The 25,490-nt window shown below is 52.5% G+C and overlaps 1 protein-coding gene across 7 annotated transcripts in view; it reads right to left on the bottom strand.

The window, feature by feature from the left end:
* Nucleotides 1–24,963, bottom strand: part of DHX30 (DExH-box helicase 30) — a 29,170-nt gene extending 4,207 nt beyond the window's left edge. For 2 of the 7 annotated variants that reach the window (XM_034998413.1, XM_034998417.1), the window contains exons 1-10: nucleotides 24,885–24,963; nucleotides 22,919–23,013; nucleotides 20,561–20,615; nucleotides 15,460–15,555; nucleotides 8,131–8,261; nucleotides 7,400–7,510; nucleotides 3,719–4,020; nucleotides 3,118–3,238; nucleotides 2,251–2,400; nucleotides 197–349 (exon numbers count right to left, since the gene is read on the bottom strand). In XM_034998413.1, coding sequence (XP_034854304.1) covers nucleotides 197–349; nucleotides 2,251–2,400; nucleotides 3,118–3,238; nucleotides 3,719–4,020; nucleotides 7,400–7,510; nucleotides 8,131–8,261; nucleotides 15,460–15,555; nucleotides 20,561–20,588 — 1,092 coding nt within the window. In that variant the 5' untranslated portion in view covers nucleotides 20,589–20,615; nucleotides 22,919–23,013; nucleotides 24,885–24,963. The other 5 variants (XM_034998419.1, XM_034998414.1, XM_034998416.1 and 2 more) reach the window with 5 other exon arrangements.
* Between the last annotated feature and the right edge of the window lie 527 nt (nucleotides 24,964–25,490).

Below are 25,490 nucleotides of genomic sequence, written 5' to 3' on the forward strand. Positions count from 1 at the left end.
GGACTCCGCGCACGACTGCCCGAGGACGTTCTCGGGCAAGACAGGGCTGCTCGGGGCAAGGGTGCTCCTGGGCTCCGGCCTCAGCGGGGACAACGGGCAGGTAGCGCGCCCGCGGCACGCGTGGAGCCTTTCCGTCAGGAGAAGCTGGAGGCGGGCAGGGGGCGGGGGTGGGGCGGCGCGCTCTCGGCTCTCTTACATGGTTCAGGAAGGTCTCTATCTTTCGGAGGATGGGCTCAGGCACCTGGATGGTGCATGGCCGGCGCTGCGTCTCGCCCAGCTCACGCAAGGAGGCCAGGTTATACATGGCGTGGGTAAGCGGCTCATTGTTGCGGTCCACCAGGCCCAGGCTCTGCAGCGGGGACAAGCACAGCTCGCTCTGGGGCCCTGCCTCCCCAGAACCAGCGCAAACAGGCTCAGGAGCTTGAGAGAGATCACACAGAGCAACTGCTTCTCTAAGAGATTTTGGTTTTTAGCAGACACGTACAGAAAAGAGTAATTAGAAACCTGGAAAATGCAAATCTCCACCCGTCCCAAAATTTAACTAGTTAAAATCATTCCAAGAAAAACAAGCCCTGACATATCCAAGAGGAATGCCCCTCAGAAACCTCTCCTTGAGCAGCGGGGGCCCCCACAACAGCCCAATCTCGCCTCTACGAGTTCCCAGCACGGACGCTAAGCCAGGAGGGCCAGGCTCTCACTGACCCCATCACAGCCCCACAGCACCCATTTTCACTACCTCCAAAGCACACCCCCTCCCCCCCGCAACCTTTCTGGTCCACATGGCACCTGTTCCACCTGTGACCCCATCATACGAACACAGGTGGACTTTCCTAGAAGTGTCTATTCACACGACTCGGTAAACACCGCGTCTTGCTTCCCTCCCTAGACCTAACCCACGGCATCCCAGCACCTCCGACAGGCGTGCAAAACCGGTCGTCCTTCCCTAGTCCTGTGTGCCTGTCCCCTGTGCTACTGGGACCCCCCCCCGCTTCAGGAACACTGTCCCCATGGGGGCTCGCCCCCTCCGCGCTCATGACCGACCTCAAGCACAAGCATCTAGTCCCTGGGCCACGGAGGCGCCGACACAGACACCTCGCCCCCAGAGAGGCTTCCACCTCTCCCAGGCCTGGGGGTTTCCCTGTGGCCTCGGAGCAGCGGCCAGCCCGGGGCTGTCTCCGCACCGCTGCCACCTGGGAGCTGGCTCCTCCCCACGACACGGCTGGCCCGCGCTGCGAGGCTCCCAATCACCCGTGCCCGTGGCCATCCGGCTGAAAGTCAGACTTCCGCCAGGTGCCGTCCATTAGCCCCAGTGCTGCCCTCCGGAACCACAGGTTCCTGTACCTCTCCCTCTTCTTTAAGATTTTACTAATTGATTCATTCAGTCACTCGCTGGTTTATTTGAGCGAGAGCGCACCCACACGCACGCAGGGGGAGGGGCAGAGGGAGAACCCGCGAGCAGACTCCCTGCTGAGCGCAGAGCCCAAGCACCGGGCCTCGATCCCAGCACCGAGATCACGACCTGAGCTGAAACCGAGAGTCGGACGCTTAACCGACTGCACCCCCAGGCGCCCCGATCCCTCCTCCATTCTCCAGGCTCTCGCTACCTCTCACCATCAGCTGGGTCTAAAATGGGGTTCCTGGAGCCGAACGCACACCAAAGGCATGTCTGACCAGAGCAGAGGGCAGGGCCTCCTCGCTCTCTTGCTCTGCACACTAAGCCTGTGCCGACGGGGTTCAGATCACCCCCTTCTCGGGCAGTCACGGCTCTGCTGGCTTCCCACTGTGGGGCACAGCTGGCCTCCGCAGCCTCTTCACAGGAACTGCCTCACCTTGGACTTCGCGGAATCTTCGATCTCCATCCCAGGTAACGCCTTAGGATCCGTTTTGCCCACAAAGCCCAGGTAATTCAGATCTTTCTAGACACCAAGTCTGCCACTCAGCACAGGCACCATTCCCCCAGCTTTGTGCCATTCAGAAAAACAGGCGTGTCCCCTCCGGGCTTCAGCTGGGCGCCGGCAACACCCCAGAAAAGGCTGAGCCCACAGGCAAAGCACCTTCGCAGCGAGCGTGAGGGCCTCCGGAAGGCAGCAGCCACAGCCGGACGAGCAAGGCTCGGGCCCCAGATGCTTCTGTGCTCGGGCCAAAGGCCCGGGGTGGTGGATTTCGTTTCCTGGAGAACGGGACCAATCCGCCAAGGGTAGGGGAGCTCCAAGCCTCTGACACATCAGGCCAGGGACCCGCCCGACTCACCTTCAGTTTCTTGCAGGCCAAGGCTGCCGCCTTATTCTCAGCCTCTGCTTTGCGGCGCCCTTTGGCGACAAAGGTCATGGGACAGGGCCAGAGCAGGGTGAGGGTGGACAGCTTGGTCTTGGTGCCCACAGTATGGAACTGCATGAGGTTCTACACGGAAGGCAAGAGAAATGGCTATAGAAAGGCAGAGAATGCGGTTCTCAGGATGCCAAGGAACCCAGAGATGGAATTAACCCCCATCACAGCAGGTGCCAAACATCGGCCACACGAGACGAGCCACTGGGCAGCAGAAGCAAGCCCCGACAGGGCCGCAGCTCCCGGGGCTGGCTCCGGCTGTCCCGTGGTTTCACGCCTGAAGTCAGTGTCTGGGCAGTGCCTCCACCTGCCCTCCTGGCCCACGGTGCTCTCGGCACCTTCAAAGCAAACAGGCATGGTGGCAGCTGTGGGTCGAACCTGTCAGCCTGAGCCAGAACCAGGCACATTCTGGGGGTGCATGAAGGCCTTACCCCCTGGGGAGAAGCTGTGCCGACCGAAGCCCTGAGCCCAGCCACAGAGATGAAATTCAACCTCAGCCAGAGAGCGCCACCCCGACCCCACCCCTGCCAGCCACCCCGGACCAAACCCGGGTCTCCCGCTCCCACGGCGCCAGCCCGACCCCCGAACTCCCACACCAACTTCCATTCACTCCTGGCTGCTTCACCCCCTTCACAGTGCAAGGACCCCGAGCCCCCCCGACTGGCTTAGGTGCGGGCTGAGGGTACAGGTAACCTCGGCCTTCCCAGCTTCCCTCCTACCTGGTCCCGGGGACGAGCAGACACAACCAAGCCAGCTCCCCACCCACACGCACTTCTAGGAGACCCGACTCACCTTAGCTGTGGAGGACGATGTTGCTATCTGAATCACTTTGGCCAGAAGGTTCTTGGGAAGCGGAAACTGGGTCAGGGCCCTGATAGCACTGTCGTCGTCTGTCATTTCAAAGGAACCCCCCCTGGGAGGACCAAAAGTTCAGGTGAAAAAGCTCTCTCTCTTCCTGCGCCCATTTCACCTCAGGCTCTGAGGCCCAGGGGGGCTAGGACACTGCAGGCGGGCAGCAGGAGGTATGGAAAAAACAACAGGCCCGGCGTCTTCGCGTGGCCCCTGATCTTCTCAGACACACAGCATGACTGACGCTCCCTCAGTTTCCCCAAACAGATAACTGAGGGCAGGGGGCAGGGGCCCAGGGGCAGGCAGAGTAGTGGCTGGGCCTCGGAGGGACCCAAGTGTGACCCGGAGGGAGGGTCCCTGCTGTTGTTTTGCAGAAGCCCAGCCACACAGCAGAACGACAGACGTGCCGATATGAATAACGGGACACACAGGCAGAGACGCAGGGCAGGGACCCTCCCATTTTAGAGAAGGCTCCCAGGGAACATCACCCATCCCCATGTCAAGGTGCAGCCAGCTTCCCCGCATCCCCCACGTCCAGCTGTACCTCGAGTCCCTGAGTGGGGTGTGGGAGTCCTGCTGGGTCATGGACAGGAAGTCGGTGACATCAATGGTCCCCTCTTCCAGCTCTTCTTCCTCATCCTCCTCTTCTTCCCGGCCCAAGGAGCGGGACAGGCCCCCAGGTCCCCCCGGCCGGATGCTCTCAGGGTTCAGCTGCCGCCAGGAAGTAGGTGGCATGGTGGGTTCTGGGCGCCACCAGCTGTCAGCCGGAGAGCCAAAGCGGTCAGCTAGCACGCGGTATTTGGCTGCATCAAACAGCTCATTTCGGGGACCCAGCAGGCCCCAGCCCTGGGGGGGGGGGGGAATATTGTGAGGGCCCATCCTCGTGCCTCAGTCTGCCCAGAACCTGCCCCCTTACACTGTTAAGTCCCCTAGGCATGAGTCATACCTTTGCACCCGTCCGCCTGCCTCAGCCCCCAAGCCACAACTGGGCATCAAGAGGGCACGTGAGATGTCTAGCTCTGACACATGAAAATGACAAGGTAAACTCTTACATCTATTAGACAAAAAAACGGGGGGAAAAAAAAACCCCAAACCCCACAGGCAATGGAAAAGCTGATACATTCACAAAGTGATCTAGAAAGCTTTAGTGAATACAGCAGTTAAGAGAAATGGAACCCACCTCACAAAACAGATCTATCTCTGGTCTGACCTAAGAATCCTATGCTGAGAACATATTCTAGAAATAACCTGGGATGCTTATAAAGCCATTCATACAAAATATATTATTTTAAAATGTATTACAGCTTCATTCTCTTCTAGACAGAATACCAAATAAAACTTGCTGAGTCTCTAGCACGCATAAAACAACACTCTGGCTACCCTGAGCATCATCAGGAAAGACGGGACCTGGTCCCTGCCTGCAAGAAACTCCCGAATCCACAAGGCAGAAGAGAAATGCAGGTGACTAGGGTCTAAGGAACCACACACTGAGAAGCCAGATGAACATAAATAACATAATTCCAATCCAAGTCTGGCTAAGCTGCTCGGGCATTTGACAAGAGCACACTCAGTAACCCCGTGCTGCTGGCAACAGGCACCGAGCAGGAGGGCAACGCTTAATAAACACTCTGGTTCGGAAGGGGAAAGGAAGGAGCTGCGGAACGGTGAGTGCCGACGTTGGGGAATAAAAAAGCTGCGAACTCCCATGTGAACAAAGGACTCCCATAACAACAAAAACATCCATCCGATTAAACAACAGGCAAAGAACTTCAGACATCTCTCCAAAAAGACACAGATGGAAGAAGCACAAGATGCAAATGCAGTCTCAAAACTTAGAGCTCTTTGGGGCGCCTGGGCGGCTCAGTCATTAAGTGTCTGCCTTTGGCTCAGGTCATGGTCCCGGGGTCCTGGGATCGAGCCCCACTTCAGGCTCCCTGCTCGGCCGGAAGCCTGCTTCTCCCTCCCCCATTCCCCCTGCTTGTGTTCCCTCTCTCGCTGTGTCTGTCAAATAAATAAATAAAATCTTTAAAAAAACAAACAAACAAAAAACTTAGAGCTCTTTGCAGCATGGCACAAAATGATACATACAGGCACAAATCCTCAAAATCCACTCCCACCTGATTTAGGTACATTTGGGGCAAAAAAAACTTTTTTTCCCCCCAAAGAACCAATTACTGTATGTGACTACGGAACTTCATCTTCCACAAATTCATAGTCGGCTTGGTTTAATGTTCTTTAGAGCTTCTGCCACATTTTCAGCTCCATCAGGTCAAAAAGAAGAGTTTATGAAAGCAGTCCCTTCCCCCCCAGAAGGAGATTTCATTTGGCTCTAAAGCAGCTCCCTGTGATCTGTAGCTATGAGTTTCCTAAGGGGAAGACAACAGAAGGACACTGAGAGAAGATGCTTCTGGGAGCTGTGAAGAGTGGACAGAACTACCTCCTCCTGACAGTCAGAGACAAGGACTGGGGATGTGAAAAACAAACACTGTCTTCTGTCGCATTCTGTCCTCTGCAGCTACTCTATACGAGATCTACCATCAGGGTGTGATATCTTACATACTGAGAAAACACTGTGCAGTTAACACAAATTTAAGAATTTACCTTAAAAAAAAAAGAGAAAAGAGATGCTCAACATCAGTACCCCTTAGGGAAATGCCAATCAAAACCAAGAGATCCCACCTCACACCCACGAGGACAGCTACTAAAAACCACCACCCAGAGCGCTGGTGCAGATGTAGCGAGACTGTGCCCCGGTGGTAGGAATGTGAAACGGTGCAGCCCCCCGTGGAAGAAGTATGGCGATTCCTTAAAAAAGCTGAGAACAGAACTACCGTACGATCCAACAATTCCATTTCTGGGAACTGAAAGCAGTGTCCCGAAGAGAGTGTCTGTACACTCGTGTTCACAGCAGCCTTATTCACAAGAGCCAGAGGTGCAAACCACCAAAGTGCCCACCAGTGCACGATGGAGCACACGCATACCACGGAGTGCTCCTCGGCTTTGAGGAGGAGGGAGGTTCTGACACGAGCCACGGGAACGGACCTTGAGGACACTACGCTAAGTACGATAAGCGAGCCACAAAGAGACAGATACTGTTTGACTCCACTTCTACGAGGAGATGAAATGCCTGAGGAGGCAAATGCATAGAAAGAGGCAGTAGAATGGCGGCTGCTGGGGGTTGAGGGGAAGGGGTAGGGGATCTGCTGTTTACTGTGTATGGTGTTTCAGTTTTGCAAGGTGAAAAAGTTCTGGAGACTGGCTGCACAATGCTTAATGCTATGCTTAATACTATTCAACTGCTGAAAAGTGGTTAAGATGGTAAATTTCATATTTTGTGTAACTTAACCACAATTCAACAAACATACAAACAAATGAGAGGCTATGAGCAGAGCGGAGACAGAGACAAAGAAAGGGCAGGGAGGAACGTGACCGTGACTTGCTGCACACAGGCCACCTTCAAACATGCAGAGAATCTCTCACCCTCGGCATACTGACGCAGAAAGGGGACAGAGACGAGAAGGGGGCGTGGGGCCCCGGCAGGAAGAGGGCCCTCCCTCCTCAGATGCAGGGAGCAGGCGGGGACAGTGAAGGCCTGGGGATTCAGTGGGAGAGAATCTGAAGGAATACCCGCCCTACAGCTTTGTCCCCAGTGGAGCAGAGATAAAGACCGAGGAGTCCGAGCAAGATTCAAGGTTGGCGCAGCCACAAAGGGAGCCAATTAGGGATTGACAGAAAGGCTGGTGAGCAGCACCGAAGGGCTCGTTAACTACTGGGTAACCAAGAACCTGAAAGCAGCCCGTGCCCAACCACTGGGGAGTGACAGAAGCAACGCCCGTGTCCGTTACAAGGAACAGACAACTGTGTGGGTGCACGGAAAACCCATGGGAAATCACAGGAAAAGAAAAACCGAAACCAAAATGGAAGTGTGGCCACGGTGCCGCACGAAGGGCGTGTTTTTCATCAAGAGCTCTCCTCCGTGTTTTCTGAAACCACAGACAGTAGAAAACTACAGTGGCAAAAAACCAAACCAAACCCAAACAGCCAAGTATTCCCTTGCTGGCTGCACAGCAAGAAAAGCAGCACGAGGTGGGAAGGACAGGGGAGTGAGTGAACACCCGTCAACCTCCACCGAGAGGCACCTGGTACCAGAAAGCCCATCAGAGCCTGGGGCGAGGACCTTCCCAGGATGGAGGGTGGCCTGGCTCTCTCGCCAGGGGAGGGTCACCTTGAAGAGCTGGCAGGCCGCCGCTGCCGCCTGCCGCTCGGCGTCGATCTTCTTGCTGCCATAACCTTCGACCTCCACGCTCTTGGGCCACTTTATGTGGAGGGTGACTTTCTGGGGAAGAGAAGAGAGAATCAGGACCGTGGCCTTTCCAGACTGCAGAGCTGCCGCACGTCACACGGGGCTGCTCTAGGCCTGATGGCAGCAGAGCCGAGTGCAGGCAGCACTCCATGCCCACGGCTAAGCCCCGTGAGGCTCTAACCAGCCCACCCTCAAGCCGTTCATCCCACCTCAAGTTGTTTTGCTTCTTCAAAGTGCCATGTTCTAGCCAGAGAGCAAGGTGGAACCCATCTTTATTATTAAAAATCTTCATTCAGAATGGTCTGCCTGCATGCTTCTGTGGGTCCCAGGACCTACGAGACTCTAGGAACAGGAATTTTTATCAACTCTGACCCTCTGCAGTCCCAGTTATTCAACAGGAACCAGAACCGGGGGTCAGTGCAGAGGCCGGTCATACCCAAGATGGGAACTCCTCACCTTATCTCCCCCGTGTTCCCTTTCTCTAAATCAGGCTCTTTTTTAGACCTAGCTTTGAGAGTCTCTGCTGGCCATTTTCAATTCACGAAACCCACTTTATGGGCTTCCCTGACAAAGAAACCTGAGGGAGAAAAGGGCAGCCAGCCTCTTTCCTGAGAGTCACACCAACATGTCTCCCAGCCACCAGTCAGTTTTACCTTTTTCTTCGGTCCATTCGTGTGCACGTAGACCAGTTTGTCTTTTGCATGTGAGATGCCGAGGGCTCTTCCAATTACACTGTTGAGAAGGTTTTTGGGCTGTGGGAACTCTTTTAATAGGTCCCTAGAAGCTAAGAAAATAAGAACAAAAGCATTACAGTTGCTCTTTTTCTTTTAAAAACTCCGTGGGGTGTGTATCAGGACAACCCTGGGCTGGATACTGAGGATGTTGGCTCATGACCCCAAACCACCCAGGAGCATCTTGGTAAAGGAGGGAGGAACGGCTTCAGGGTTTACAGGGGACGGTAAACGTGCACGACCAGACCCACTTGCACAACCATTTCCTGAAGGAGGACCAGTGAGCCACACACCACAGAGGAGAACCAGCCAGCATCCTCTCCCCCGTAAGCTCCTGATTTAATACATCAGCTACAGAAGCCGAGGCGGCAACAAACCCCCCCTTGTCTGAAAGAAGGTACTGAACAAAAAACAAAACAAAACTCCACCACACACACAAACTGGAGATCAAGACAATGCAAGGCCCCTCCTAAAACAAACGACACACAAAAGGGAGGGTTGGTCCCAAAGTCTGAATACCAGGCCCTAGCTCTCAATTGCACCTCAACATCCTGCAAAAGGCCTCTTAGAGCCAGATTATATGTAGGGACATTGATCAGGGATCTCCACAGCTGAGACACAGGAAATAAGCTGTTCCCTCCCCAAGTTCAAGTGGAATCAAGTGGAGGCAGGATGCATCAGACACCCTGAGAAGTAGCTCACTTTTTTTCACTTGTACTTTGGATCGATCCCAGAATACAAATGGGTGAGATGTCCAACTAGAGGCAGCTTGTGCCAGACCCAAGGCTCAGCCAGGCCTTGGAGAAGCCTGCTGGGAGCAGCTAAAAACAGAAGTAAGGGCCCCAAAGCACCAAAGTGGCCCTTCAAGAGATGCAGGGTCAGAGACTGGCAGAGGAGATGGGGAAACCTTTTCATTCTCCACCCACAGTCTCCGGTGTTGTATTTGGCTTTAAACCAGCTCCAAAAAGAAAAACTTTGGGGCGCCTGGGTGGCTCAGTTGGTTAAGCGACTGCCTTCGGCTCAGGTCATGATCCTGGAGTCCCGGGATCGAGTCCCGCATCGGGCTCCCTGCTCGGCGGGGAGTCTGCTTCTCCCTCTGACCCTCCCCCGTCTCATGTGCTCTCTGTCTCTCTCATTCTCTGTCTCAGATAAATAAATAAAATCTTTAAAAAAAAAAAAAAAAAGAAAGAAAAAAGAAAAACTTTGTACACAGGCCCCTGTACGCATCAGTCATAAATCGCCCAGGGAGATTTTTCACCACAATGGCCACCCTGACCCCCAACAGGCACTTAAGAATGGTGGTGATGTTGGGGAAGCCTCTATTTTGACGAAGCTCCCCACAGGAGTCCTGACGTAACCCGAATCCTGGGTTGAGACTGTTTCCCTGGAGCAGATGACTGTGTCAACTGGCCAAGAAGGAGGATTCTGCCTGACTCTGTCTCCCTCTAAAGAACTTACAAAGCAACTGAGATTCAAGCAGTTAAGAGTGGTACTTAAGTAGACTCAAAGGGCTTCCCACAGAGGGACCCAAAGTAAGGAGCCCACTAGACCCCCAGGCACAACAGATGTGCACTGGTCCCCCCTACAGGAACGGAGGAGGCTGGCTCCCTATCCGTCGTTGATAGGCAGGGATGCTCTCACCAGTCTCATTCCCCGCGCTATTCAGGAGACACAAGGCTGGGAATCACTCTGTCTCGACCTCAAATCCTCAAGTACCAAGCGTAGTTTGGGCTCTTTTCCCACGCTGGTGAGGGCGTGCTTACCCTTGATGCTCTAACCCTTGACCACCCACTCGGGCAGCAGGTGGATGTTTTCCTGTTGCCCCCACGCCCTCGAGGTCCCGTGCCTCTCACCTATTCTTGCCTGGTGCAGGCGCTCCGGTCCCCGAACCTCCGCGCCCGGGGTCCATTTGGGCCTGTGCCACACTGAGCTTTACAACAGCAGCGCTGCGGCCCGCCAGCGGCCGGCGGTCTCGGCCACTAGCGGAGAGGGGCCCCGGCCCGCCAGGCCCGGCCCCGGCCCGCGCCCCCAGCTCTGCCAGCCCCGGCAGCCACGGACGTCGCGGCGTGGCCGCCCCGACCCTCACCGTTCACCATGCGTCCGTCGCCTTCCCCGGGGCCGCTAGGGGCTACCCCTGCCTCGGCGGCCTCCTCTGTGCGATCGGGGTGGGCGCAGCCTGACGAGAGGCCGCGCGAGCGTCCCTGTCGCCCGCTAGCGCGGGGGCCCGGCGGTCGCAGGCGCGGAGAGACGCCGGCAGCCAGCGCCATGAGCCTCCTGGCGGCCGCCATCGCGCTCCCGCCGACGCCCGCGGGCCCGGAGCCGGGAAGGGGAGGGCGGGAGGGCGGGAGCAGCGGCCCGCGCGCCCCCTGGCGGCCGGGAGGACCGGGGACAGGCGCCAGCCGAGGCGGTCCCAGCGCCCGGGTTCCTCGGCAGGGGCCTCCCGCGTCCTGGGCTCGTCACCTGGCGGGCAGCCTGGCACGGCTGGCACCCAGCTGAATTCACTGCCCCGGCAAAGCCAAACCCACAGATCCGTCGTCTGAATCGGGGGCAAGAAGACGGAAAGGGACTTTTTGGGAAAAGTTCAGGCCTTAGCTCAATCAACGTCCATCCAAGGAGATGAACTCCAGGTTCCCTCTAGGTCCCACCCATTGCTCATAAATACCTCTCACGTGCCCTGGCAAATTGGCTTGCACTCCGGACGGAAGAGGGAGGATAACCACTAAACCAGGGCACCCCCATCTCATTTCATGGCTTACAAAGTAAACCTGATGAAGAATCTGGATCTGGGACAGGCAAGACCTCCTGAACATAAGCAGACCACTTTTAATTCCAGGGCTGGAGTCAAAGTTGAAAAATACCAGACTTGGGTAACGTGCCCAAGAACTGAGCTGGTCCAGCAGTGTGAATCTGAAGCTGCTGCTCCTTACTTGTTTGAAAGCCAAATGGGATTCTATTTCCAAACTACTATGCCTGGGTTCTAGCCAGGCTCGCTCCCCTTCTGCCTCGTATGGCATTGAGGAACGGAAATTTGGCTCAGCTGGGCTTAACAGAGTCTGCATGTTGGGGCAGCGACAGCAAGGGGCTTGGTTAGAGGTTGGCAGTGCAGCTGGGGATACACTGGGAGGGAGGGTTTTGTTTGTATGTTTGTTTTGTAATTCTAGATCTGACTCTGAAGACTCCTGGAGAGCTTGTGAAAACATTGCTGGGAGCCACCCCCAAGTTTCTTACTCATTAGGTCTGGAGTGGAGCCCAGGAATCTGCATTTTTAACAAGTTCCCAGATGATAATGAGACTGCTGGTCTGGGACCTCACTCAGAACTGCTGGCCTATGGCAAGAACATAGCCTATGAGTCCTAATACTTGGGCTTAGTCCAAGCTCTGTCACTTGCCAGCTGTGAACCTTGGGCAGTTTCATCAGTTGGGAAAATGAGGACATACTTGATCTCATTTGGTACAACTGGGGTCAGGATAAACTGGGAATGTCTGGAAGGCGGCTCTACAGAGTGCTTTGTTAGAGAAGCCCCTGCACTGAGGTCTGAGACAACAGACGCAGGGCAGGATGGGGCAGCTTCAACCCCCCTCCTCTATTCCCTCCTCAGTGGGCTTTTAGCAGGAAAGGGGCAAAAGGGAAGGTGACCTTGGCAGCAGTGATGTGACCTCCCAAGGGGACACCACCATCTGTATCAAACGCCCTTATCCAGATCATCCACCTTGGGATGGTGAGACCCTTGGGGCATAATGTGATTTCACCATGGCTTTGACTTTGGCCAAGTGTCACTCTAACTGGCCAAAAGCCAAAGCATCCACCCAGCTTCAGGGTAGTTTTCAAGGACTGTTAGCAGCCCAAGTTCCCTCAAAAGAATCTAGAAGCTTACCAAGCCTGATAATGGCATTAGGGGCTGAGGCCAAATTTTGAAAATGGTGGTGTCTGAAAGCTGAAGGAGACAAAAGCCAAGACAGAAAGCCCCCCACCCCCTCACCCCCCTGGAAAGCAGGGCCTGGGCCCATCATGGTGCTCCAGCAAGTCCTCAGTATAGCACTCTGTTCGACAGCCACTTAGGCTAAGGTCGGAATGCTCTGATTTTTTGGATCTGCTCCCAAAGGGGCCAAAGTGGAGGGAAAGACACAAATCAAGACTGACCACGAGTTGTTAACTGGTCAAGCAGGGTGATAAGTGCTTGGGGTTCACCATATTATTTTCTCTATTTTATTAAATGTATTTCGAACAGATGTCTGAAATTTTATGTTTAAAAAAAGCATCATGTGATGCCAACCAACTAGTTGATTCTCAGGGAGCTCCTTGACCCCCTTTCCTATTTCATTTACTGCACTTGGGCTCTAACAGTTGGTATCACCTTGAGCAACTATTTCACTTCCACAAACCTCACTGCCTCTTATAAAATGAGGGCATCTCTTACACTGGATCTTAAAAACTTTCTGGTTTTGTGATCTTCTCCCCATTGGTCCAGAGCAGGGGTTGCCAAACTACAGCCTGCAGACCAAATCCACCCACTGCCAGTTTTTATAAATAAAGTTTTATTGGAACACAGCTCTGCTCATTGTTTGTGTATTATCTATCACTGCTTTCACACTGCAATGGCACAGTGAAGGAGCTGCAAAAGAAACCATATGGCCCAGAAAGCCTAGAATATGTATTTTGTGACCCTTAAAGAAAGAAAGTTTGCCGACTCCTGCCTTAAGAGAATTTTGAAGAAAGTTAGAAGGGCTCAGGTATGCCCTCTTCCTTTCCACCAATATTAAAGACTTCTCCTCCACTCTCCATTCTTTGGGGAGAGAAAGTTGACTCCTTTGTGAAAAGGAAGAAACTTTTGGGAAAAAAAAAAAAAAGAAATGTTTTACTGGCTCAGGGATCTCTCCATTCATTTCTCAATCAAGCACAACATCTGGTACTAAATGTGCTAAACAACAACATCAGGGAGTGTGGAATTAAAGTGTGAAGGATCCGCTGAATACACAAGAGGATGTTTTAGGACCCTAAACTTTAGAGGTCCCAGGAGAAAGGAACAAGAGGAAGCCCAAGATAGTCTAGACTTGGGGGAGACTGGAGAATTTCTGGGGGTGGGGGTAGTGAGAGGGAGCATCTCAGTCAACATTCTGTCAGTGTCTTCAACCACAGTTAGATTTTGTGGATGGTCAAAATGGCAAGACATGGTCCCCTTGGCTGGCAACGAGAAAGGCAAAGGGATCTGCAGGAGCCAGGTGGCCACCCTGACCGCTCTATGCATCCTCAGGGCTTTTCTGTCCACATCCGTAAAGCCACAGGGTCCCTTGAGGTAAACCACCATACCAAGAAGAGGGGACACATGTGCATGAGGGAATGGACAGGAGGGACTAGTCCTAGGAAGGATCCTGCCAGAAGGGCTGTTATTCCACATTGCTTTCCGGTGCTCTAGGTCTCAGATCAGGGTGGGTGGGAAAGATCGACAGAAGAGGCTCTGAATTTCCTCACCCTTTACCAAGGAGGCCTTGTTAAGAGGCTGGCGGTAGAGTGGGGGGAGACTGGCAAAGGAGGTGAGAGTTTGTTCCAATTCCAAATCTGACTCTGATAGGCACTGTAACCTATTCAAGTGGCCACCATTTTGTGAGCGCTGTCTTCCTATCTGAACACCAGAGAGACTGTTTCTGCCATACACACTTCCTTCTAAAGGCAGAGGCACCGGTGAAGTCACTAGGGAATCAGAAAGCATGGCAGAAAGGCCCAACAGTCATGTGTGCACTAAAAGGTCTGTTGCTTCTGGGATGAAGAAATGGAGGCAAGAACCCTTTTTAGGTTGAGAGAGAGAGAGAGAGAGAGGAGGCAAAGATGCATACACCCATGGATGCCTCCTGGAGGCGCAGCTGTGAGGAGACAATCAGGCTCGGGGCGGGGGGCGGGGGGGGCCCTGAGCTCCTCCAGGGAAGACAGTGCGGGGACTGTCCCCCACCAGGAGCAGCTGCCCCCCCCAAGTACAGCAGCCTTCTCCCCTGCATGTGCTCAAGGAGGCACTACCTAGTCGTGCTGCCTGGTTCATCCCACCTAACCATCTTTAAGCTTAGCCAAAGCACATCTGACACTCTCAGAGCCACTCACCTGCCATGTTGGAAATGTTAACGTTCAGCCTTTTCGAGTTACAGGGCATTTTAAGAAAGAAAAAAAAAAGGGCAATCAACTCTTGTTTTGGCAACGGTAGGGGGTGGCATTTCTTTAACACCTAAGTCAAATGGTCAGAGGGGCTGGAAGTCTCTCTTTCCATGCTGCTGTCTGGAGTCGGGGCCACTGCAGCAGGAAGGCATTGCATGTGGACACGGTGTGGGACCAGGGCAGCAGCGTGGGCTGCAGAAACTGAGGTGCTCTGTGCTCCCCGACCCTTCCTGAACTCTTGACCTTCAAAGCACTTTACAGACAGAACCTAAAGTGGACATGCTGTCTCCACATGAGGCAAAGACTCTATGACCTAAAATAGTGTTCTTCCGCTAGGCAACTGGCATCGGGGTGTGAACAGACAGCCAACGGGGCAAGAGGGGCGGCTGTCGGAGGACAAACAAGAAGCCACCAGGAGCACTGGTCTTAGCGGACCTGGAAAAGATCTAAGTCTGAGGGAGGAGCGGAGACACTCCCAGGCAGCGATGCTTCCCTGGGTCCCATTACTGGCCCCATCCCTGGGTACCAGTGGAACCTGAGGGGAGCGATCACCTGTCCGGGTGCTCTGACATCCTCCCCAATCAAAAGGAGAGCCTACCCTGCCAAATGGACTGAGAGACAGATTTTAATGTCAGTAAAGTGCTTTGAGGAGCTGGGGGGGGGGAGGGGGAGGTGAGGAGGGGATCTGCCAGGCATCCCCAGAGCCTCCAAGCTGGAAGACACGGGGCATGGGCGAGGGTTCTCAGTTCTGGCCTGCTACAGGCACCCTGTGCTTTCTGAACCGCCTGAGCCAGGGACCGCCTAGAAGATCTAAGCCCTGCAGATTCTGGTGCTGGTGCTGAACACCCAGACTGAGCCTAGGCTGTACGCCTGGTCACACGAGGAAGCCCGAGGAGACCACGAGGTCTAAGCCAGGGGGCCAAGGCTCATAAAATAACCCAGACCTTTCCAAATGATCTCTCCCTGAGGGTTCCAACAGCTCCGCCAGCCCCACTCCTCCTCTCTTGCTTTCCAGAGGACCGTGACCCTGGCACCCAGGCTCCCACTGCCACCCGCCTCCCCACAGACCCTGGACCAAGCTGATGCTGGAGGCAAGGCTCCTCCCTTACCTCGAGAGATGGTCCCTCCAGGGGCAGGGTTGACACACATGGGTGGAAGGCGGGGTGGGGGAAGTTTGCACTGACGCTGCCTGTGCTGGGCCCGATCTGGGGAAAGAGAGAGGGCATCAAGGTGGCATGTTCTCACACCTCAGTTACAGACCCCTGGCCTGACTCACCCCAGAGTGTCTGGGAGGAGCTCTGGGCAGCAGGGCTGCCGGGTGGTACGTGCAGCCAGTCACCGGCTCTGAGAAACAGTCCCACAAATCCCACACAGAAAGAAGGCAATTGTCTTACATAGATGGGATACGCAACAAATTTGTAGAGATCCCTTCCTGACTCTCAAAACAGCCCTCAAACTATCCCTGTTCCCTGAGCCACCTTGGGGGAGTCAAACACCCATCCCACTTCCTTCTCTATAGTCGTGAGTGGTGAGGATCAAACAAGAAAACAGTTGAAAACTGGAAAACCATGGTACCGTGTAAATCCCCTTGTCTGTCTTCTGCTTATGGTAGCTATCCCTGGATCTGCTCTTGGTTCCCAGATGGCCATTTTAGCGACCAGGTCTCAAATTACTCTGTCCCTCTAAGAAATGGGCAAGAAAAGGACCAACTGACTGTTGGGGTCCTTCCTAAGCCAAGACCAGCCTTCTCTCTCCATAAAAGTCAATGGTTTGCCATTCCAAATACTTCCATTCATTTGGAGACTAAATACTACTTATCAGTGACCCATAAAGTATGTTTTTAAGAAGTTCCAAAACTTTGATATGCATGAACATCACTTTTGCACGGGGAGGTGGGATTGTACAAGGAAGTAAGGTTCACATGTTGAACACCACCTATGTGGTGAAGACATCACCGAATCACTGGGTCTGGGGGGGGAAGGTACGTGAGCTCTCTGCTCTCTTTGCCCCACTGGTTTCAATATGATAAACGGGGCAGGAGAGGAACAGGGAGAGACACCCACCCACACGACACACTTGAGCAACATTCTGTTCTGCTACCATCATGTCCATTTCCATAATGCAAATTGGCTCATATGTAATTGGTACATGAGGAAATGATATCAGTAAAACATGAGAACCCTCAGGTCAAATGTGATTTTTCTAAAGCAAGGGAACTGAAACAGCAAAGATAGAACTATAATTTTCAACAAGAAAATAAAAGACCCTTTTATATATATGTATACGTACATATATATATCGCGCAGTCCCTGCAGCGAGGTCCTCCTCCCCCACACTACCAGCTGCACGCGTACCTTCTTGGCAGCCCCACGGGCTCAGAGCCCCCCTGCCCCCCGCGCGGCCTCGGCACTGCCAGCTCTGTGCCCGTGGGAACACGTCCTGCACATTTTTAGCATTACACTGCGCCGCCAGTCTCGGCTGTCCACAGCATCCTCCCAGGCGACAGCGACTGCCGTCGGCACACTCGGGCCATCTAGCTGCGCTGTACCGCCTCGGCTCTGTTTCTCCCACGAGCCCTCTTATGATATGAGAGGTGTGTGATTCTGCAGAAAACGCGTCCAGTGTTACGGCAGAAATGCCTGTAGGGTCTTCTGGAACAAAGTGCCTAGGATCAAGGTTTATCTTGAAACTAAGGTGGAAAATGACCAGCTCAACCTCGCCAGTCCTGTTTGAGAAGGGCTCTCATTCATAACTAGGGATGCTGGATTGAAAAAAAAAGAAATAAATGATTTGGGGCACCTGGTGGCTCAGTCATTAAGCATCTGGGGTCCTGGGATCGAGCCCTGCATCGGTCTCCCTGCTCGGCGGGAAGCCTGCCTCTCCCTCTCCCACTCCCCCTGCTTGTGTTCCCTCTCTCACTGTGTCTCTGTCTGCCAAATAAATAAATAAATAAATAGATCTTTAAAAAAAAAAAAAAGAAAGAAATGATTTGATGATTATCTGTTTCCTTAAGCATTTTCAGTAACTGGGAGGGGGAGAAGTGAGCCCTCTTCTGACCATGGAGCTGGAGGAAAATGGCACATTCTTGCTGTTGATCTAGTGTTTTTCCAAGTTTTGTGCTGACTGTAGAAGACTCAGCTTGCTCTCTTTGGCCTGATCCTGACGGCATTACCTCCGAGAGACAAGAAACTTGTGTTAAGAAGCCAGCAAAGGCAGTAACAGGCCACTTACCAGGCACACGAGCGTGCTAGTTGGGCGGGGCGGGCTGCTCCGCTGAATCACGTAAGAGAAAGATGGCAGCCACAGACCCAGCGGGCCACGGTCCACAAAGCTGCAGGGAACTGCTCTAGCTCGTACCTTCAGAAGCATCCAGTGGCCCGCCCCACCGAGACTCTAAGCGCCGGAGTGCAAGAAAGCATCTCTGACACGGAGCTGTCCCCACACCAGTGTCTCCCACACAGGTGCTCACTCGCGCAGCCGCATAGCACACCGCACGCTAAGGCCAGGCTGTCACTCTCTGGCAAAACACCAGCTGCAGGGATGCACCCCAGAGAGCTCCATCTACTCACACTTAGCAAGGGCCTGCCGATTCAAGACTAAGGGCTGGAGACAGACCACAGCCAAGTGCTTTTCCTATATCATCTCTAATCTTCGTTATACCTCTGAATATAGGGGCTGGGGAACGGGATCAGGTAAGTTAATACCTTGCTCGTGTTAATGGGGATGAGATATGAACCCCAGAGAGTCTGACTCAAGCTTGACACCATGTGACATTTCCCCTCAGGATTCATGACACCTTAGGGAGCTCATAATCTCATCATGAGGAGCAAAGAAACATAAAAACTAGATAAGAGATAAAGAACAGTCCTATAGGACAATAAAAATGTCACAAGGCCACACATGACCAATTGCTGAGGTCATGGTGCAAACCACAAGTGATACTAGCATTCAGAAGACAGGAAAGGGCATTCAGCCTTATAGTCAGAAAAGAAAAGGTAGGTTTGCCTGAAGGAAAGTATTCAAGGCAGTAAATTCTTTCTGATTAACGATTTTCCCTGAGACCTTCAAGCATAAGATGGTTGTTGGTAAGAATATAACACTTACCTGTGTGGAAAGCAAGGCCCCAAATCAGACTATGTCTGATTATTATGTCCTGAAGCTACTTAATACCACAGATTGTGAATTTACCAGGTGTCAGGCCCTGTTCTAAGCTCTTTATATGTATTAACTCATCTGATCCTTAGAACAACCCTGTAAGGCAGATACTAAGGTCCGACCTACTTACATCATGAGGAAATGAAGGCACAGAGGCCCAATCACCTGCCTCCAGCCTTGGCCAGCAAGGGTGCAGGAGTATGATGTGAACCAGGCATCTGGCTTCAGAATTTTTGCACAGTGAGGCTATGTTGACTCCCATGAAACTGAATGCTAACAACATCACCCCTGACGAAAAGCCTCTCGAACAAATCAATCCCCAGCCTAGAAAGAAAATCACAAATGCTCTAAAGGAATTTTGCCACAACTCTCTCCCCTGGTACCATCTCCCTATCACGTGGGAGTGAAATAACACAGAAAAAAGGAGGATTATGATTTTTACTGGGCTCTCCATCTCTTTACAAAATCAGTGCCGTTCATTCAGACACTCCCACCATGAGAGAACCTATTTTCATCCAACTTTCACAAGTGGGTGGACAACAAAGCCCACTGATTAATAAGTAAACACAAAGTGTACTTAATTTTCAGCTCAAAATATGCTGTTTGCACTAATCTCAAACCCAATATTTCCAGTCAGTTAACCAATGAAACCAGGACGATAGAGATTAATTTCTTCATGCACTATGAAAACAGTCGGAGTGGCTAAAAACAAACAAGGAGGGGGCGCCTGAGTGGCTCAATCAGTTAAGCGTCTGCCTTCAGCTCAGGTCATGATCACAGGGTCCTGGGATCGAGCCCCACATCGGGCTCCCTGCTCAGCGGGGAGCCTGCTTCTCCCTCTCCCTCTGCTTCTCTCCCCTGCTTCTGCTCTCTCCTCTCTCTCTGTCAAATAAATAAAATCTTTAAAAAACAAACAAACAAATAAGGAGGCAGGAAGAGGCTGTTCTGAGTGCCCTGGTACATCCAGCCCTCCTTCTGACCCCATTCAACAGGACACCACTCAGCCAAGGTTTTCCAGGCCTCTAGGAACATAAGTGGGGGAGGAGACACCATGGGCAGGAAGACCTTTTTTCTTTTTTTTTTGGTAGGCTCCATACCCTGTGGGGAACCCAACATGGGGCTCAAACTCACCACCCTGAGATCAAGAGTCACATGCTCTACTGACTGAGCCAGCCCGAGGCCCCCAGGGAAGGACCTTTTAAATCAGCGGTCATGGAAGGTCTATTATGGTTCTCACTGATTTGTAAAATATGCTCAGAAAGGAGTCTCACAGTCAGCATCAACACAGGTAACAGGCCTGCTACTCACTGGTCCCTTAGAGGAGGAAAGTCATGCCCCTAAGATACGCAAAGCCCTCTGGAATGTGGTCCTTGAAGGCTTCCCCAGCTATAGCACTCCGTGTAAGCAGGAATGAATGCTACCCTACAGCCCAGCCATGGCTCAATTCTGCCATTGCTGACACAATCCTCTGACCCCAGCTGCCGGAGAGCACGGGTTCCAAAACTTGCCACAGTTTCTATGACCACTAATATAGCAATGACTCAATCCACCTTCCCCAGCGTTTGCTGAGGCCTACCCCGTGCAGAAGGCTGTGCCAGGTGTCACAGATGATAAAGGAGCCCTGGCTTCAGGGAGCTTCTAGTCTAGAGATACGACGATTAGTTCAGAACAGACTAAGCGCAAGAAAGTCCAGACACGGTGCTGAGGAAAATCAGAGAGAGGGGAGAGACTGCCTTGGCTGATAGAATCAGCAATGGTTCATGGAGGAAATGGTGTAAAACACTGACTTAGAAAAACAGATGGGAATCTAATGAGCAGCGAGTACATGTGAGAGGATATTCAGGGGGAGGGGCAGCAAACAAACAGAGGGACTCGGCCAAGGAGTCAGCCCCAGGTCGTAAGCACCGTGCAAGCGGAAGGCAGAGAAAGGACTCTGGTAAGTCATGCAAAGAAGGGGTCTAAGGGCTCCACAATGGTAAGGGATCTCCGCAGCTCTCACAGCTGCCCATCACACGGAGGGAGGGCATGAGGTCACAAGCACAGCTCCGTTCTTACCTTTTCTGAATGAGTCCAGGCTGAACATTTCTGGCCAGGAGGGAAGGCTGGAATCCTAAAAAGGAGGGTCGAGAGGCAATGGTTACTATTCTTGGTCCAGGATCCCACAGAGAAGACTTCAATAACACAGACAGCGCTGTCCAGAAGGCGAGAAAAATGAAGCTTTTCACTAATGAGCCCCAACTGCTGCTCCCAGTCGTAAGGATGGAAGGGCCAACTATGGCTTTATTACAGGGCTTTGTTTCTTTCTCATTGAGAGCTTTCTTCTTTTTTCTGTCCTAAACTCCCTGAACCCTGCTCAACAGAACGAAATACATTTTGTCCGGAGAGACATATTTCCACCTCATCACAATACTTGCAATTTTCCTGGGACTTCTGGGAAGAAAGGAAATTCTAAATGGGCCCCTTTTCTCATGTGGCAGCAGCAAGCGGGACTGATGATTACCCTATGGACAAACTAGTTTACGGGGCTTTCACAAAACCCAGTCAAGCCCCTAGAGATGGGACCTGACGGCAGTATCAAAGAGTAACTGGGGCGCCTGGGTGGCTCAGTCGGTTGGGCGACTGCCTTCGGCTCGGGTCGTGATCCTGGAGTCCCAGGATCGAGTCCCGCATCGGGCTCCCCGCTCGGCGGGGAGTCTGCTTCTCCCTCTGACCCTCCTCCCTCTCGTGCTCTCTGTCTCTCATTCTCTCTCTCTCAAATAAATAAATAAAATCTTTAAAAAAAAAAAAAAGAGTAACTGTATTGTAATTCAAAATAAAAAGCTTTTCACAGTGGAGTCCATTAAATAACAAATATTAAGTTAAAGTTCAACTGTTGGACAAAAAGTTTTGGTACATTTTGTTCATTTAACTGAGGAGTATACCTAGAACCTTAAAACATACACACACACAGAGATAAGTAACACCTCTGGCTTAATGATTTTGTTTAAAAAAAAAAACCACTCAGACTCACTTATAGATGTTTTTAAGAATGTAGTAGTACTCCTGTGTTGGTGCAGTAACCTTATGTGGCCTCAGTTTAAAAACATTTACACACTGTGGGGCGCCCGGGTGGCTCAGTCGGTTAAGCATCTGTCTTCGGCTCAGGTCATGATCTCAGGGTCCTGGGATCGAGCCCCACGTCGGGCTCCCTGCTCAGTGGGGTATCTGCTCCTCCCTTTCCTTCTGCCCCTCCTCCTGCTCATGCTCTCTCTCAAATAAATAAACAAAATCTTTTTAAAAAATTAAAAAACAAAAACATCTACACAATGTTTTAGCAAACCAGGATAATGTCCAATATTACAAGGAGTCTAATAGGGCCTATACTCCTGCTCCTGACTGCTTTTCTGTCTAATTCTCAAATGGCGGGGAGATGGAGGTAGAGGGGTGACCTGGGGCCGAATCTTTCAGGTCTATAGCAGGTCTGCCCTGATGGCCTCCTCTCCCCCAGGGATGCCAGAAATTTCAGCCAATAGGATATGGTAGCTCAGAGGGAAAACTTCAATACAATATCAACAATGATACAATTCACTTTAAGAAGTTATATTCTATAGATTCCTTCTTTCCAAATTTTTTTAAAAAGGGTATAATTTGAGATTCTAATCTTAAAGAAAAACTGAATACTATAAAATCTAAACCATCTGGGGCGCCTGGGTGGCTCAGTCGGTTAAGCGTCTGCCTTTGGCTCAGGTCATGATCCCAGGGTCCTGGGATCAAGTCCCACATCAGGCTCCCTGCTCTGCGGGGAGCCTGATTCTCCCTCTCCCCCTACCCCTGCTTGTGTTCCCTCTCTCGCTGTGTCTCTCTCTGTCAAATAAATAAATAAAATCTTAAAAAAAAAAAATCTAAACCATCTAAGTGATTATTATTTGAGAGACAATACTTTCTTGCTAAGAAAGAGTAAATTAATTTGCTTGTAAACAGACTGCTCTGCTTTTAAAAAGTCCCCGACCCTCTCCAAGGCTCACATACACTATCTTTTCCTGTATCAGTCTAAAAGATATGTATGATATTCAAGATAGGATGTTTTAGATATTTCACTGAGCTCTAGAACATTTCATAGAGATTGAAAAGAAAGCTGAGTTCCATGAAATATAATTATGTTGGAAACTTTTATGATTCAGTGTTTCTCTTAAATAATTCAAAGATAAGTAAAATGATATTATGTCAAGAGTTCTTGCATAATGAAACACCACTTAAGTCCAGGTAGAGTCACTATGGGATGATTCAAGGACAGAGAGATTCCATAATGACTAATTAAAAATCATACCCTTCTTCCAAGACAGCCACAAATGGATTTAATACGTGCCTTTGCTTTGCAGCGTGGCTAAGCATGAGGTCCGCCACTGTTCTGTGTGCATGGCTAAATCAACTTACCTTACACGAGCAGTGACAGTCTCAGATTTTGTAGGCTTTTGAACTGGAGCTGAATTCTCTCCTTGCTATTCCTCATCACGAGGCTGGGCCTCCTCCTAGAAAATACAAAGCTGGGTCACTAAAGTGACAGGCCCCACAGGGAAAATAAAGTTGTTGCAGACCACTGATATCCATTTACTAACTCTAACAACAAGGACAAGTTTTGTTAATGGCATGAAGCACACACCGGACACGCCGGCCTCACTTCAGGACCCGCCACGACAGACTCACGACCCATCCAATTGTGAGCTGCCCTACACCGACACCTGTAAGATACCAAGAAAGAGATGTCATGGTAAAGAGGGGCTTGTAGCCCTGAAAGCATTTTCTCCAAGCCCAGAGCAAAACTGGCTTCAGTTCTGAGTTCTAATCCCATAACGACTCTAATATGACCCTATCTAAGGTAGATAAAGAAGCTCCTCCAGATTAGGAAAGTAACAACCAAATGTTGAATGCCATTTTTATAGTTCACAAAGTACTTCCATAGACTTTATAGCACTTAATCTATGCAACTAACCAGGGAGGTTGAAATTATATTTCCCAGAGAAGGAAATTGAGGCAGATTTTCCCAGAGAAAGTTACACAACTTGTCCAAGACCCCATAGCTGACTCAGGACAGAATGGAAGTCTGCAGTTAGGTACTGGACTCCAAAGCTTTCCATGCTTATATTACACTATCTTTCTTATTTCCATGATACTATGCTGTTGCCTAGGTGTCCCATGGTTCATTCCTGGAAATAATATTTTATAGTGATACAAAGGTTGAAAGGGGCAAGATGGATCCAACTGATAAACTTCGGACCATGGCTACATAATTTAAAACACTTGGAGAATAAATATCTTTTGGAGGTAAAACAACAACCTACACAGGTTTAAAAAAAAAAAATGCAGCAAAGGATGTATCTCCTGCATCTTAAACAGCTCTACAAATAAAGAGCACTATCATAAACTCCATCAGGAAAAGAGGCCCCCCTCCTGGAAACTCCAACACTCCAAGATTTAAGTGTAAATTGTGAGATATAGTCAAGACCCACAATGACAGGGGTTTCATTGCTTTCAAAGAAACTGCAAGGGAAACCATCAGATATTGTCTCCTTTCCCTTTGGCCAGTAAGTTGCAACCAAAAACAGTTTGAGAGTGCACCTGGCCATCTGCAGTCCACCTGCTACAGTGTATGGCAAGCCCTGTGGATTGGGGTTGCAAAGTGGGACAATCTCTGTCTTGCAACATCACAATTAAGGCGACCAATGTTGCTACACGAGGACTAGCTAGACAGCATGCTGACGCCATACTCCGGGCCTGGGGGTTCTGAGGACCCCTGGGACTCCAGTTCACTGCAAACAAAGGACCCAACATGCATTAGGTCTTCCCCTGCGAAATGGGGCAAGTCACCACCAGCAAACAAAGAACACCTCACCCCTTGGCCTCCCCCAGTGACAAGGTCGGTGCAAAAAGGGGCAAACCAGGGGGGCCAGAATGCACCAGGCCTCCCTTTGGACGAACGGTCCAGGCGGCACGGGGGACAGACAAAGGTCCCGGGGCACTCCGGGGGCTTCCTCCAGGCCCTGCCTCGGGGAACCGAGCATCCCCTGAGGCGGAGGCGTCGTTGCGCCAATGAAGCGGCCTCTCCCGCGGTCCCCGCGGAGCCCCTGGCTACCAGGCCCGCCCCGGCGGACCGGCCTGGCCCCCGCCCCCGCCCAGGCTCCATGGCAACGGCAGGCCGAGGCCTGGCTGCCCACGGCTCGGCCGGGCCGGCTTCGCGGGCAGGCCTAGGATGCCCGGCCTGCTCCTCGGGCCCGCCCGCTTCTCCGCCCCACTCTCCGCCAAGCCGGCGGTCGGACCCGGGCCCCTCCTCGCGCCGACCACCCCCGGCCGCGGCAAGCTCCTCAAGAGGACACGAAAGGGGAGAATAAAAAGCCCAATTCACCTGTTGTTACAGATGTGAAACAAGCCTCGGTGCACCGCGCATGAGCCGCGGGCCCCCCCAACCACGGCCGGACTACAACTCCCACCAGCGGCGGCGCGGCCCCTTCCGGGTCCCGTGGCGGAAGTCCCGCCGGCCGCCTCGGCGCTCCCCGCCCTGTCTCCTGCGCCAACGCCGCGTCTGAGCGGGTCTCCCGCGGGTCTCCAGCGGGTCCCCCACACGGGGCTCACAGTGGCCTCCTAGGGCTCACGCCGCTGGGCGGCCAACCCGCGGCGAGACCCCGGCGCTGGGCCCAATGGGGGGGGGGGGGTGGCCGCGGTGGGCGCAGGCGGGACTTCCGGCAGAGCGGCCGAGGGGGTGGGCGCGCGGGCTGCTGTGGGGCCGCCGAGGGAGCGGGACTGGGCTGCCGGGGCCGGGGCCTCACACCGCGCCTCCTCGCAGCGCCTCAGCATGCGGCAGTGTGAGAGCGGGAGGGCCCTCGCGTCCTCTGCGCCCCCACCCCGCGGCCCCCGGCCAGTCAGGGCTGAGCCGGGAACGAAGTCCTGCTCGGGCTCCGGACCTGCACCCGCCTTCCCCGCCACAGCCCGTTGCCACGCCTCTTCTCCTCTC

Source organism: Mirounga leonina, unplaced genomic scaffold (assembly GCF_011800145.1).
Source record: "Mirounga leonina isolate KUSES-001 unplaced genomic scaffold, KU_Mleo_1.0 Mir_94, whole genome shotgun sequence".
NCBI classification, from domain to species: domain Eukaryota; kingdom Metazoa; phylum Chordata; class Mammalia; order Carnivora; family Phocidae; genus Mirounga; species Mirounga leonina.